General features: G+C 46.4%; 1 protein-coding gene and 1 non-coding gene across 2 annotated transcripts in view; one reads left to right on the forward strand and one right to left on the reverse strand.

Annotated features, from left to right (window-relative positions):
* LOC110069985 (uncharacterized) overlaps window positions 1–16,152 on the reverse strand; it is a 48,753-nt gene that overhangs the window by 23,839 nt on the left and 8,762 nt on the right. The window contains exon 6 of the transcript XR_013542621.1: window positions 14,937–15,736. This is a non-coding gene — a transcript (uncharacterized LOC110069985). The remainder of the gene's footprint in view (window positions 1–14,936; window positions 15,737–16,152) is intronic.
* On the forward strand, window positions 593–8,678 carry LOC144587453 (uncharacterized). Its single transcript, XM_078388104.1, has 2 exons — window positions 593–818; window positions 4,633–8,678. The coding sequence occupies exons 1-2, from the start codon at window positions 623–625 to the stop codon at window positions 6,705–6,707; spliced, it is 2,271 nt and encodes a 756-aa protein (XP_078244230.1). The 5' UTR covers window positions 593–622; the 3' UTR covers window positions 6,708–8,678.

The raw sequence follows: 16,152 nt of genomic DNA on the forward strand, positions 1-16,152 counted from the left end.
TGTAAAGCACCAACAGGATCTAGTATTTCTCAAAAGAAATGATTGCCCAAACTTTGAAGGCTGGGCACCTGCTTGTGTTTTTCCCCCCTTCATTCATATTTTTCACCTCTTTTTCCTCTCTTCCTTATAACCATGCCTTGTGCATTACAGTTTTCCACTATGCTCTTTTTAGAAGGAAAATCCAACAAATATCCACTTAATTAAGCATGGAGAAGCCATTACACTCCATGTTTGTTGTCGTTAATCACCATCATTCCACCACCCACTTAAGGCAACCCTATGAATGAGGGACATCTAACAGGTTCTCTCATTAACAACCCTAAAAACTGCAGATAGTGTCTTCCTTTACCGAGGCCATCCATGTCTTAATTGGTCTTTTTTTCTCCAAGTTAAGCCAGAAAGGATAGTGCACAGAGCTAGGAGCAGAGCAAGGATAGAGATTTCTGTGTGGTGAAGTGGTGCTCTCCCCAGCACCCTAACGTGGTTGGACTGGATTGTTCTATTCAAGGGCATGGAACTGTTTCACAAAGATTAGGCCAAGTAGTTGGACAGTGCCCCTTTAAAAAGATTCTGTTCTGCGTGTTGTAGGTGTCCCATGTTGGGCGAACTCTGAGCAAAACCCATGGAAGGAGAGGCTCCTCTTGAGGGTGAGGAGAGGAATCTACGGGCAGCTGACTGCCAGGAAGATGAAGACAGAGAGGACCGCCTGCTTCACGTGCCGGAAGTTGCCTATGCTTTGAAGCTTCTCTCTTGGTTGGATCCTGAGGACACGGCTCCTCTCCCTTCAGGAATCTCAGAGGCTTCTTCAAACCTTCAGGGTATTTTCTCTCTTTTTTGCATCTAAAGAAAGGGGAGAAATGCCAGATGCTGACCTATTTTGGACAGCTAGCTCCAGAGGATTGTGTGCTAGGCAGCTTTAATAATAAAATACAGTGATGCCTTGCTTAACAGCCGCTCCATTTAGCAACGAAACCGCATAGCGACAAAGATTTTGCGATTGCAAAAGTGATCACATTGCAATGTTTTAAATGTTTTTTTTTTTTGGCTTTGCGATGATCGGTTCCTTGTTTCGCTTACCGATCATCGCAAAGCGATGATTTTTTAACAGCTGATCAGTGGTTCCAAAATGACCGCTGGGTTAAAAAATGGCCACCCGCTGTTTTCCGGGACGGATTCCTCGCTTCCTGGCCGCTGTATGGAGGATCTTCGCTTTAAGGTCAGTTTTTTGCCCATAGGAATGCATTAAACAGGTTTTAATGCGTTTCTATGGGCTTTTTTAAATTGCATAGCGACGAAACCACTTAGCAGCGATTTTTGCTGTACGGATTATCGTCGCTATGCGAGGCACCACTATAATCATGTGTCATCAAGTCGGTTCTGACTGACGGCGACCCTTTTTCCGGGCTTCCTAGGGAGAGAGTACTCAGACATGGTTTCTCATTCCCTTCTTCTGGGGGGAGCCCTGGGACTGCACAGCTTGCCCAAGGCCACCCAGGCTGGCTCTGCTCACACAAGGCACAATGGGGAACTGAATTGATAATGGACCTGTGACGGACAGGCCAAATGTCACACCTATCCATCACGTTAGAACCCTGATGTGGGAGCCAATGATAGGACAGGAGGGCGGAACCAAGAGGGAGAAGAAGAAAAAAGAGGACAGTTGGAATCAGTTAGAGTGGACAGTTATGACAAGTTAGGACGGGGGAAGAGTTAGAGAGCAGAATACAGTGGTGCCTCGCATAGCGAGGTTAATTGGTTCCAAAAAAAAACATCGCTATGGGAAAACATCATTAAGTGAAACGCATTTTCCCATAGAGATGCATTGAAAACTGGATAATACGTTCCAATAGGAACGGATTATCCAGTTTTCTCCCCCACTATCAGGCGCAGCCCTTTGGGAGAAGCCTCGGGGGAGGGGGGGAAGACGGCATCGGCTCCTGCCTTCTCCCCCACCACCCGGCTTCTCCCAAAGGGCTGCCCCAACTGTGCTTGCAGCAGTGGAGGAGGTGCCCGGTGGAGGAGAAGGCAGGAGCCGATCTGGCCTTTCTCCTCCACAGGGCACCTCCTCCACTGCTGAAAGCACAGTCGGGGCAGCCCTTTGGGAGCAGCTGGGCTGCTCCGAAGAAAGGCAGAAGCTGATCCGATCTCCCCCCGCACACCGGGCAGCTTCTCCCACTGCTCCCGATGGTGGTGGGGGAGATCGGACATGGCTGGGAGTTGCCGCTGTGGGTTGGATCCAAGCCGCGAGGGGAGGGTGGGAGGGAAGGGTGATCCGGATGCCTTTCAGGCATCCCGGGCTTGGATCCCACCCGCCGCCGGTTACCCATGGCTTGGGTAACCGGCAATGGGTGGGATCCAAGCCCGGGATGCCTGAAAGGCATCCGGATCCCACCACCCTCCCCCCGCGGCTCTGATCCGAGCCGTGTGTGTGTGTGTGTGGGAGGCATGGTCGACTCTTCGGCAGCCGCCACGGCTCCTTCGGAGGCTCCCACCGCTCAGCTGGGGGAAAATGGTGCCTATGGGGAAAACATCACAAAGTGATTTTTCCCCATAGGCAACATCGGTATGCGATCGCAAAAATGCCATCGCTATGCGAATTCGTCATTAAATGGGGCACTCATTATACAAGGCACCACTGTATATAGGGGATATATAGAGGGATAAATAGACAGGGAAGACAGGATTTAAAAGAGAACACTGGGAAAGTTAATGTATGAGAGAACTGAAAGAAGTGAAAGTTATAAGAACTAACAGTTACACCGTTCTTGAAAATGAATATAAACAAACCAACATATGTGTAAAGCAAAAGAAATTTAATGAATTGCAACTGCAATACCATCCATGATTTTCTTTATGTGTTTCACATATTAATCTTTAAATAAACATTGTTATATTTGTTATATTCTGTGTTCATAATTGGTAATTGAGGAAGAAATCCTCTGGTGGCAGCATAATTAGGGAGAAAAGGAACAGTCATGCCCAAAGGCAAATCTGTCTATTGGGGAAAACAAACAGAGGAGCTGGGTGTGTGTGAAAGGACCACATACAAATTAGCTTTCTTTGGGCTGAATGTTTTTTCTCATCCCTTCATCCCTGGACTTTCTAACTTTTAATCCTTCACAAGCAAGGTATATAAGATGGTTACTTCCAGTCGCACACCTTGTATTTATATTTTCGTATGCTGTCAAGTCAAATATGACTTAGAAAGACCCTTCCCAAAACAATTTGCATAGATAGAATTCTGAAGTACAGTAGTTTACCCTTTCCTTCTTTGATGGCCACTCCAGGACCATGGAGCTTGCCAAGAGCTTCAGAGCCTGGCTCTTCCGGGAAGCACGGTGGGGAATCAAGCTCCTGGCTCCACAAGTAACCAACTCACTGAGCCTCTGCAGCCAATGACAGTTTTAAGACAATGACTTATATTCTTGGTGGCACCATTTGCCATTTGTACATTTTTCATGGTCCTCCCATAATTGTTAATAAATATATGCTGACTAAGGCATATATCTATCGTCGAGGTTTTCCAGTCCACAGAAGCTAATCTCAAAGGAAACCTTTTACTCTTTACACTGGTGCCTCGCTTAACGGTGATAATCCGTTCCGGGAAAATCGCTGTTAAGCGAAAATGTCGTAAAGCGAAAATAAAAAGCCCTTTGAAATGCGTTGAAAACCGCTTAATGCGTTCCAATGGGCTACAAACTCACCATCCAGCGAAGATCCTCCATACGGCGGCCATTTTTTGTGCCTGTATAGCGAGGAATGCGTCCCTAAACACAGTAGGGAGCCATTTTAATTACCCAGCGGCCATTTTGAAACCGCCTATCAGCTGTTAAAAAAAATCACAAAAATGTTGTCGTGAAGCGTATTCATCGTAATGCGGGGTAATCGTAAAGTGGGGCACGACTGTATTTATTAGCTCTTAAACTACTTTTTTTTACTTTCACCTAAACACTTTCGGAATGAGACTTAAAAATTGATCGCTCAATTCATCGTAATGCGGAGTAATCGTAAAGCGGGTCACGACTGTATTTATTAGCTCTTAGACTACTTTTTTTTTACTTTCACCTAAATATTTTAGGAATGAGACTAGAAAATTGATTGCTCTAAAACATTCTGACCTCTGGATATGAAGTAGGTTGAAAACCAGGTTAATAATCAAAGAAATATACTGTCTTCGGAAGACAGAAGGGAAGGCAGGATGAAATGTAATTGTCTAGAATAGGGACATGGCGGCACTGTGGGTTAAACTGCAGAAGCCTCTGTGCTGCAGGGTCAGAAGACCAGCAGTCGTAAGATCGAATACATGCGACAGAATGAGCTCCCCTCGCTTTGTCCCAGCTCCTCGCCAACCTAGCAGTTCGAAAGCATGTGAATGCAAGTAGATAAATAGGCACCACCTTGGTGGGAAGTTAAAGGCATTCCGTCTCTAAGTCATGCTGGCCACGTGACCACGGAAACTGTCTTCGGACAAACGCTGGCTTTACAGCTTGGAAACAGGGATGAGCACCGCTCCCTAGAGTCGGACACGACTGACTAAATGTCAAGGGGAACCTTTACCTTTACCTAGAAGAATTTTCCTTTTTAAATGGCCCGATCCTCAACTCATTGTGAACTGTTTCCTTGTTCCAACAGATGATGTACAGGAGAATGAAGGAAGGCTCCACAGGAGATCACCAGACAGAATGGAAGAGGAGAACCAGTGTGGAGAAGATGGATCCCAGAGGCAGGAGAAAAGTCAATCTGAGGAGAGGACAGAGAAATCTCACCAATATTTGAGCGGTGTTGGCTCTGAAGAAGAAGTAGGAAGGACAATGAACCTCAGTGTTCTCCAATGCTCAGAGTTTGGACAAAACAGCTCTCTGAGGGAAAGCCCCATGAAAGGTCCAGCAGGCTACGCAGGGGAAAAACAGTATCAATGCCTGGAGTATGGAAAGTCTGCCAGACAGAGCACAGAATACACAAGATTTGACACTGGAGAGAAATGTGATGAATACATAGGGGCTGAGAAATGTTTCAGAGTTGATTCAGCTCTTAAAGTACCTCAACAAGTGCAGAAGAAGAGGAAACCCTATAAAGGGCTAGAAGGTGGCAGGAGCCTCAAGGGAAGTTCAGACCTCCAGATGCCTCCAAGAACACACACAGGGGAGAAACCCTTGGAGTGCAAAGAATGTGGGAAAAAGTTCAGGTATATTTCACAACTCACAGTCCATCAGCGAGTTCACTCAGGAGAAAAACCCTACAAATGCAAAGAATGTGGGAAGAACTTCAGTCAAAGCTCAAACCTCACAGTACATCAACGAAGTCATTCAGAAGAAAACCCCTATGCTTGCAAACGCTGCGGGAAACGTTTTAAGCATCTCTCCAGTTTTAGAGCACATCAGCGTTCTCATTCAGGAGAGAAACCTCATCAGTGCCAAGAATGTGGGAAAAAGTTCAGCCACCAGACCAGCCTCGCAGTACACCAACACGTTCACTCCGGGGTGAAGCCCTATATGTGCAAAGAGTGTGGGGAAAAATTCAGCTACCGCTCAAACTTGGCAGCACATCAACGAATTCATTCAGGGGAAAAACCCTACACGTGCAAAGACTGTGGAAAGCGTTTCAGGTTTAGCTCAGGTATTAAACAACACCAATGCTATCCTTCAAAGAGAAAGCGTTACCACTGTGAAGAATGTCGGGAAAGCTTTACAACTCGGTCGGCCTTCAGAGAACATCAAAAGGTTCACACCAAACAACCCGTCCACTCAGAAGAGAAAACCTATAAATGCGCAGAATGTGGCATGAGCTTCAAGGAAACTTCAGAACTTCGCAGACATGAAGGAGAACACGCAGGGGATAAACGCTTTGAGTGCAAAGAATGTGGGAAGAAGTTCGCCCGCTGCTCATACCTCACAGTCCATCAACGCATTCACTCAGGAGTAAAACCTTATGCATGCAAAGAATGTGGAAAACATTTCAGGTATCTCTCGGGTTTTACAAGACATCAGAGGTCTCATTCAAGAGAGAAACTCTTTCAGTGCCGAGAATGTGGGGAGAAGTTCAACCAACGTTCGCTCCTTACGGTACACCGACGAATTCACTCAGGAGAAAAACCTTACACATGCAAGGAATGTGGGGAATGTTTCAGTGACCCCCAAAATTTAAAAGTACATCAACATTCTCATTCAGGGGAGAAAACCTGGAAGTGCAAAAAATGTGGGGAAAAGTTTGGCTACCCCTCAGCCCTAGCAGTACATCAACGGGTTCATTCAGGAGAAAAACCCTACAGGTGCGAAGACTGTGGGAGGTGTTTCAGGTATCCCTCACATCTTACAATACACCAGCGCTCTCATTCAGGAGAGAAACCTCACGAGTGCCAAGAATGTGGGAGGAGGTTTAGCCAGCACTCACACCTCACAGTGCATCAGCGAAGTCACTCAGGGGAAAAACCTTTGGAGTGTAAAGAATGTGGGAAAAAGTTTGGCTACCGCTCAACCCTAGCGGCTCATCAACGGGTTCATTCAGGGGAAAAACCCTACACGTGCGAAGACTGTGGGAAGTGTTTCAGGTATCTCTCAAGTATTAAACAACATCGGTGCCGTCATTCAAAGGGAAAGCACTACCTCTGTGAAGAATGTGGGGAAAGCTTTACAACTCGGTCGGCCTTCAGAGAACATCGAAATATTCACAACAAACAACCCACCCACTCAGAAGAGGAAACCCTATAAATGCATGGAATGCGGCATGGGTTTCAACAGAAGCTCAGAACGTAAGATCCATCAAAGAACACACAAGGGGGAAGAAAACCTACAAATGTGATGAATGTGGAAAGGCCTTCAAGTAGACTTTCTGACCTTAGATTACATCTTCGGATTCATACAGGAGAGAAACCCTATAAGTGTGAAGAATGTGAGGAAATGTTCAACAGGAGGCCAAACCTCTTACTACATCAACGTGTTCACTCGGGGGTGGGGTGGGGGGATGACCCTATGCCTGCCAAGAATGTGGGAGACGTTTCATTGATTCCTCAGCTTTTGAAGTCCATCAGCGCCGTCATTCAGGGGAGAAACCCTGTCAGTGCGAAGAATGTGGGGAAACGTTCAGAAGAAATTCAGCTTTTAAATATCATGTGGGGAAAAAACACAAAAAATGCGTGTTTAAATGTGCAGAGTGTGGGAAAAGGTTCATTTGGAGCTCAGATGTTAGAGAACAGAAATGAATGTACATAAACATCATCTCTTCCTCTGAAAGATTCACAAAGACCCCATTCCTAATTGCTTTTTAAGACACTAAGTCTTAATAACTCAACAAGCAAGATCTGATATGTGGAACTCCTTGCCTCGTGTCCTGTTGTTCTTTGACTGTTCTTTGAACTATGTATTTTACTGGGTTGTTTTTAACATGATTTTAACATCACCATTTTATGAAAGTTCCCTCGAAACTGAAATAAATGCTGGAACGAGGTCTCTTTGAATAATCAGGCTGGATTAGCAAAATAGAGATACTGGCTGGATAAGCATGAAGAAAGTTGGGGCCACCTAGAGAACAAGTAACAAAGCTTTGTGCATCTAGTTACATTTGTGTTATGGGAACCTAGTAGGGAATTTCATGATTTGTGAGATACTGAAGGACTGTTTCCACAGTACCAGGCCTCACCTGTGAGTTTCCACAGTGTGGGGTTGAAACCCTGATTTCTGAGACCTAGCCAAACACTGTAACCAATAACCACACAGGCTCACACCAACAGATTTTAGCACCACTCTCCTGTTAAGCACGTTTGCCATCCTAGGGGCCCTAAGAGTGGAAAGGTTTGTGAGGGAAGGCTATAATCCTACATAGCGATAATGGAGAATGTAGCAGGCCGCTCTCAAGCCTCTACCAATCCAGGCCTCTAAGAGTGCTCACTACCTCTCACCAAAACTGCTGCCACCAACCTATCCTTTAAATCACAAGGACAAGTGTTTCTTTCAAAACAAATAAAGTGTTTATTGATTACACAAAATAAAAGGAGTAAATCACAGGTATAAAATCAAGTTGTCAATCGCTGTTTATAAGACACTAGCTCACACAGACTTAACCCTCACTGACAGGCTCTTTCTCACTCTCTATCAATCTCTCTAATCACTCATCTTCCAAACTCCTCCTCTCACACATCACACACACCTTATATAACCCAGCTCCTCCCACCTCTGCACCACCCTCCGTCCTCTCATTGGCTGAGGTTCCCCTGCCCAGCTGTGATGGACAGGTGAGAGCAGAGCTGAATGCCACAGAGAAAACACAGCCCCAGGAATCTGGATAAAGTGATTCCTGGAGATCTCTAGGTGTGGTCGTCCAAAAAAAATAATACAGAAGCCCCATAGCTAGAATGGCTTTTAAGTTCAGAAATCACGGCTGGGTGACTCAACAGGATTTTCGTATGGGACATGCATGCCCCTGTATGTATCAAGTGTAAAATTCAGCTGCTTATGCAGAATTTCAGGGCCTCAGTGAAGAGCATCTCAAAACACCAGGGACATCCTCAAGTAAGGACCTCTTGTGCGTTTCCAACATTGTTGTTGTTTAGTCGTTATGTCCGACTCTTCAAGACCCCATGGACCAGAGCACGCCAGGCCCTCCTATCTTCCACCGCCTCCCGGAGTTGTGTCAAATTCATCTTGGTTGCTTCAATGACACTGTCCAACCATCCCGTCCTCTGCCGTCCCCTTTTCCACTTGCCTTCACACTTTCCCAACATCAGGGTATTTTCCAGGGAGTCTTCTCTTCTCATGAGGTGGCCAAAGTATTGGAGCTTCAGCTTCAGCATCTGTCCTTCCAGTGAGAACTCAGGGTTGATTTCCTTCAAAATGGATAGGTTTGATCTCCTTGCAGTCCAGGGGACTGCTATGTTTCCAACATAGCCACTACATTACATAAGCACTGCTGATCCACAAGTTCTCCTATCAAACCAGCGCTCTTTCACTTGCCAAAACACATTTTTAAAAAGTAGGCAGCAGAGGGCGGACTAATTGATGGAGGAGATCAAGTGACCTCCGATTCCAGTGAGAATTGGAGCAATTTGATATGCAGGCTACCAAGGTGTCCAGAACTGTGTTCGGGGGCTCGAATCAACTTTACTTAACAATAAAATGAAACAGCAATGTTATGATTGTTTTTATTTTAAACTTGTTAATCTTCACAAATACTAAAGAAGTTTTTTGCAGTATGTTAAAGATAAGCAACTGATCAACTTTAGGACAAAAAGTTATAAATGGTTTTGATGTTCAAAACTCTCCGCGGGCCGGACAGGAACAGCTCGCAGACCGTATGTGGCCCTTGGGCCGCACTTTGCCCAGGTCTGCACTATACGGTATTCAATATATCTGTGAGGGTTGCAGAGAAGAGCAACAAAGATGATAAGGGGACTGGAGGCTAAATTCTATGAATAACGATTAAAAGAACTAGGTCTGTTTAGCTTAACGAAGAGGAGACTGACATGAAACCTGAGACCAGTCTTCCAATATCTGAAGGGTTGCCACAGGGAAGAGGGCATTGATTTATTCTCCATTGCGCCTGAGGATAGGACAGGAACCAATGAGAGGAAACTCCTCAGAGGGCTAGACTAGAAGACCTCCAAGGTCCCTTCTAACCCTACAACGATTCTATGATCTGCGTATTTTGGCATCCACGGCTGGACTTGGAAGGAATGCCCTTCGGATACCTTGGTCCTACCACAGTCCTACTGTATATTAAAAACCTGTCCCATTTTTCCCCTTTCAAAACAGATTTCATCTCTACCTCTATGCCTGAGGCACAGGCCCCAGATCTCCTTGCAAATCTTAGGAAAGTTTGTTGTTCTGGGTTTTTCAGGCTCTTTGGCCGTGTTCTGAAGGTTGTTCTTCCTAACGTTTCACCAGTCTCTGTGGCCGGCATCTTCAGAGGACAGCAAACTGTGCTCAGAACACACCAGAGGACAGTTTGCTGTCCTCTGAAGATGCCGGCCACAGAGACTGGTGAAACGTTAGGAAGAACAACCTTCAGAACACGGCCAAAGAGCCTGAAAAACCCAGAACAACCATTAGATCCCGGCCGTGAAAGCCTTCGCGAATACTTAGGGAAGTTCTTGGCAGCTGGCTCAGTTTCCAGGAGACCCGGTAAAGCTGGAGGCGATAAAAGGAGAGTTGAGTTGAGTTGCAATTAGCAATGAGGCTCCGAGAGACTTCTAAAATCACCACCACCCCAGCCAAATACAGGGGGTGGGGGGGCCCTCGGATCTTTTTCTTCCTCCTCCTATTTCTCTCCTTGCGCGACAGCCTTCCTACCCACCCAACTGCTTGGGGCTGCCTTAGATTTTCCCTTCTCAAACTAAACTGAGAGGAAGGAGGCCTCTTCCCCACCCAGCCCATTCCTTAGCCATCCCATCATATTTTCCACATTTTAATACCATCCCACAGTGAACAGGTACTCTCTGGGCAGAGTACAAACAGCTAAGGATCTTCCCGAGACACGCCAGAGGCAGGGAACCAATAAACAGAAGGAGCATTTTTTGTCAGCTTTAGCTCAGAATTACAGAGATGGGGCTGGAGGAGACTCTTGAGAGTCCCCTGGATTGCAAAGAGATCAAACCTACCCGTTCTAAAGGAAATCAACCCTGAGTGCTCACTGGAAGGACAGATCCTGAAGCTGAGGCTCCAATACTTTGGCCATCTCACGAGAAGAGAAATATCCTTGGAAAAGACCCTGATGTTGGGAAAGTGTGAAGGCAAGAGAAGGGGACAACAGAGGATGAGATGGTTGGACAGTGTCATCGAAGCCACCAACATGAATTTGACCCAACTCCGGGAGGCAGTGGAAGATAGGAGGGCCAGGCGTGCTCTGGTCCATGGGGTCACGAAGAGTCGGACATGACTTAATGACTAAGCAACAACAAAAATGGGACCTTTGATATTCTGTAGGTCTTCAAATATATGTGGGTTGTTCTTTTAGTTTCTCTAGTATATCTTACTGTATACTTAGACCTGATGCAGTATGTTGAGTCTAAGTTTTTCATGGTCTATTGAGTCTAGGTTTTTGATAATGGGGGGGCACCATCGCTGGAGGTTTTCAAAAAAAGATTGGACAGCTCTCTGTCCGGGATGGTATGAGGTCTGGGATGGTAAGAGGTCTCCTTCCTTGGACAAGTAAAGGTAAAGGTAAAGGTTCCCCTTGACAATTGTTGTCCAGTCGTGTTCGACTCTAGGGGGCGGCGCTCATCCTGCTCTTCAAGCCATAGAGCCAGTGTTTGTCCGAAGACAATCTTTCCATGGTCACATGGCCAGTGTGATTTAGACACGGAACGCTGTTTACCTTCCCACCGAGGTGGTCCCTATTTATCTACTTGCATTTGCATGCTTTCGAACCGCTAGGTTGGTGGGAGCTGGGACAAGCAACGGGCGCTCACTCCGTCACGTGGATTTGATCTTACGACTGCTTGGTCTTCTGACCCTGCAGCACAGGCTTCTGCGGTTTAGCCCACAGCGCCACCACGTCCCTTCCTTGGGCAGGGGTTTGGACTAAAAACCATTGCCCTCAACCTCGGGCCTCCAGATGTTCTTGGAACTACAACTCCTTCAGAAGCCTTCACCACCACCTCTGCTGCCCGGGATTTCTGGGAGTTGAAGTCCAAGAACATCTGGAGGCCCACGGTTGGGAAGCACTGCTCTAGAACACTGGTTCTTAACCTTACGTTACTCAGGAGTTTTGGACTGCAACTCCCAGAAGCCTTCACCACCAACTGCGCTGGCTGGGGTTTCTGGGAGTTGCAGTTCAAAAACATCTGAGTAACAAAGGTTAAGAACCACTGTTCTAGAAGACCTTCAAGGTCCTTTCCAACCCTATGACGATTCTGATTCTTCAGGAGAGCCCTCTGATGTTTTGTTTTCTTTTCCCCCTCCTCAAACCAGTATCTATCTGCCTGGAACAATTTCTAGAGAGTTACTGCCTATGCATTTCAACAACAACAAAAGAATGGAGGAAATGACATAACATTAGAAGCCCTGTCATGTTAATTCAGTTAACAGATACGCATCCACAGCTTACTTCTTTAACTATAAACTCCAAAAGTCAAAGTATTCCATTTATTTATTACAATTGCATACAGATGTGGCTAAGCAGTTAATTCAGAAGTGTTTCAACCCCTTTCAGCAATTCTACACCTAGTAAACCCAAGGGTCATTCAAAGTTGGAATGACCTGACAACACATAATTAATGCTTCCCATACTGGAGCTAACACATAGAAGTGGTTTCCAACCACCGGCCACCCAGGTGTTCTTGCGTTGTGCGACTTAAGGCTCCATCCTGAAAATATGTCAGGAACGGGGGGGGGGAGCTCAAAAGGGGAAGAAGCCGGAAGAAGGGGCTAGAAGATCGTTCAAATAGAGCCCTATCCCCCCAAATAGGATGGGAAATTTTAGCTGCATGGAAACTGGGATGCCGAGAATGACTTCATGGTGTTGACACAGCTTCTTTGGGCCAAATCAATGGGCCCATATGGTGATGGATCCATGATGCTTACACCCTCTTGAAAAATTGTTACCCCACGAGCCTGGCATGTGGCTTATACAGAAATATGGCCCCTAAGGCAACCCACACCCTGAAAACAAATAAGAGAACCGTTTCCACAGGTTTTGACCCCGCCATGTCATTCACCAACGGAGAACCATGTTGTGGTCAGCAAAGAGGGGAAGAAGGTAAAGAAACCAATCAGAACATGGGAAACTTTAGGGGCATCTATGGAACTAAAAGCCACCGAACCCCAAGCGGCTTTTTCGACCCCTGGGGAGAGTTTTCAGGGGTGCTAGATAATCTTTCAAGCAGGTTGCTCGTTTCACAGGCCTCGATTTTTGCCATTTAAAGAATTAATTCAGCTTGCTGGGGGTTGTATTAGTCAAACAGTTTTAGTAAACAATCATAGTCTGCTTCGCATGGGGAAAATCCCTGTACGGAACGAACTGGGTTTGATTCTGTGACCGTTATCATTTTCATCATGAAATGCTGCCGACGTTCTGCTTGAAAATGTTCCTTCCTCTCTGAGTTAACAAAAGCCATTCTTTTCTCTGTGTTAAACTCAAACAAATCTTTCTATTATTTATGTCTACAAGTGGCCTAGTGCTATTTGCAGTTATCCCTTCCTACCCGCTCGGGTAAAAGAAGAACCTTATTTTCAGCGGTGCGTTGGCCATGAAAAGAGGTTTAGCCAGATCTAGGCAGCTTCTTTCTTTTCTCCTACTCACCCTTCATCTCTCCCTGTCTTCATAGGGTCTGGCTTTGGATGTGCTCTGAAGCACTACGCTTTCCGATCAGGGCTTGTTTCAGCCAAGTCCTGTAGATAAGAGCCGACAACTTTGTCAGTGGCTGAAGATGAATCAGAAAAGCCCTTCTTAAGGCCCTGTGATCGGTAAGAGATGCCCCTCAATGGAAAGATAGAAGAAACATATGAGAGTTCTTAGACTTTTTCTCCCCCTTGCTATGTTGTATTAAGAAGCTGGAGGGAGGAGTTGTCTTTTCTTTTACCTGTCCGTTACTCTTGGCTGACTGATAACAGTCTGGACAGCCTATTCACTGATACTTTCAATTTCTGGTCTTGACATACATTGTTTTGGCACGGGTGGCATCGCTGCAACTGGTGCTTCTCTCGACTCGGACAGGGACGGTTGCAAACAAAATATGCTTTCTCCTTTTTTTCACCGAGGCGTCGGGACACCCCCTCGGAGATCTAATAATGTTTTATGTGTGAATTAAAAGACTGGAAAAAATAAAAAAGGAAATCATTGCCCCGATTTGTCTTGCACCCTGGGATTGGCCTGGGAAAAAATGACACTTAGAACACTGGGGGAAAGTCTGGCCTTTTAAGACTTTTGGATTGAGGAAACTGGTCAAACCTAGTCATGGCTCATTCCTTTGAGGGACAGCAGAAAGCACTGGAATTCAATTCTTTTGCTGCTGTAGTTTCTAGCTACCCTTCCCAGGAACCTGGGTGCATTAAGGTCCTTGGTCAAGGTGCCGGCAGTACCTGATCTGCAATTTGGAGTCTGTTGTCGCTTAAATGGTGGTGAGTGTCATTTTGCTCTTTTAACTCGCCATGCAAGGGCCAGAGAAACAGACTTCTTTGGGTGTAGATTTGAAATAGGAAGGTGCTCGTTTTTTTTACTGGCGTTACTCCCTTGGTTTAAAAGGACCTTGACATGACAAAATGCTCAAAGCACTTTTTTTTAAAGAAGAAGGCAAAGTAGATTGGGAAGAATGGTGATGATTTTGGAGGGAGGAGACCTTCCCCTTGCCCCACGTTGGTCCAAACTGAGGCCGATTTGGGAAAGCACCGGGGGGAGGGAAATCTCTGGAAGACTCATCCCTTATAGGTACCCAAAATGTAAGCTCCCACACATGACCAGCCTCTATCCTGCACATGATCCACACAAGCTGTCGCCAAGCCTCAAAGAGGATGTGCTAAGGATTTCAAGGTCCTGGTAGTTCCAAGGGGTAAGAGAGAGAGCACTCCGCTATTTCATACCCTCTCCATTGGGCTCTCCTCCGTACTCTTTGACTCTCCGGACTGCAATTCCCAGATGCCTTCAACCCCCAGCTGTGCTAGCCGGGGTTTCTGGGAGTTGCAGTCCAAGAACACCTGAGTCACCCAAGAGGACCACCGATATACTGTAGAGCTACGATGATTAGTAGCTCTCAACCGCTCTAATCTCCGTGAATTCATCCAGTGATTTTGAAAAAACTGATCAGGTTGTCAGCCATGGGTGGATCTTTTTGGTTCCGTATTCCACTAAGCCAACTATGTGCGAAGTAGATCTTCCTTGACTAATTAAAGAAATCAAACAATCAAGACTCGTGCTACATTATGGGAATCTACGGGGTCCGTTTCCTGTAAGGGCATTTTGATGTAAGCCAACGACGGATTTGCATTCAGGGCGCCTTCCCCCCTGTGAACCTGTTTGTGCCTAGTCAGGTTGGAGCTGTGGGTGAAGCTTTTCCCGCACTCAGGACACTGGTAAGGTTTCTCTCCCGTGTGCATCCTCAGGTGGACGCGAAGGTGCTCGCTGCGCCGGAAGCTCTTCCCGCACGCGTCGCACGAATAGGGCTTCTCCCCCGAGTGAATCTGTTCGTGCAATTTCACGTGCGAGCTCTGGCTGAAGGTTTTACGGCAGCCTGAGCACTGGAAGGGTTTCTCTCCCGTGTGCGACCTTTGGTGGACTCGAAGGTTGGACTTCTGCCGGAACGTTTTGCCACACTCCTCGCATTTAAACGGCTTCTCCCCGGTGTGGACCTGTTGGTGAACTTTGAAGTGTGAGCTGTGACTGAAGCCTTTCCCGCACCGTAAGCATCGGAAGTGCTTCTCGCCAGGCTGAGCGGGCTGATGTCCCGTAAAATTCACACACCAATCCGAGTTCCTTTCACACTCCGAGGACCTAAAGCCTTTTCCCTCAGCACGGAGTGTCAGAGGCTCCCCTAAGATGTTGCTCGGGGTGTTGCCTCTCACAAATCCTGGACTCTGACTGGGTCTCCCTTCCTCGGCGATTCTCGGAAGACCCTCGAGGTCTGCGTTTTCTACTCGTCGGTTTTGTTTACAGATGCCGCTGGGCAGAGATGAGACAGATTTATTCCTCCATTCCTCTCCCTCGCTTCTCTTTTTCCTTCCTCCTCTGTTTGGATTGGAAAAATGCTTTGTTACCCCTGCCTCGACTTTTTTGGGCGAGGTCCCACTGTGTTGTCCCGTCTGCTTCACGTCATCTGAAAATAAGCAAAGAACAAAGTGTAATTAAGACGATGGCAATTAAACTGAATGTTACACTAATAGGGTCGGAAGGGGCCTAAGAAGGCCATGGAGTCCAATCTCCTGCTGAAGGCAGGAATCCAAATCAAAGCAAATCTGACAGAGGGTGGCCCAATTTTCTCTTGAAAGCCTCCAGCGTTGGAGGGCTCACCACCTCCTGAGGTCATGAGTTCCACTGCCGTACTGCTCTAACAGTTAAGAAGTTTTTCCTGATATTCAGCCTAAATCTGGCTTCCTGTAACTTGAGCCCATTGTTGTGTGTCCTGCACTCAGTGATGATCGAGAACAGATCTTGCTTTTCCTCTGTTTGATACCCTTTCAAGTATTTGAAAAGGGCTATCCTGTCTCCCCTCAGTCTTCTTTTTTCCAAGCT

The sequence above is a fragment of the Pogona vitticeps genome, chromosome 2 (genome assembly GCF_051106095.1).
Source record: "Pogona vitticeps strain Pit_001003342236 chromosome 2, PviZW2.1, whole genome shotgun sequence".
Lineage (NCBI taxonomy): Eukaryota > Metazoa > Chordata > Lepidosauria > Squamata > Agamidae > Pogona > Pogona vitticeps.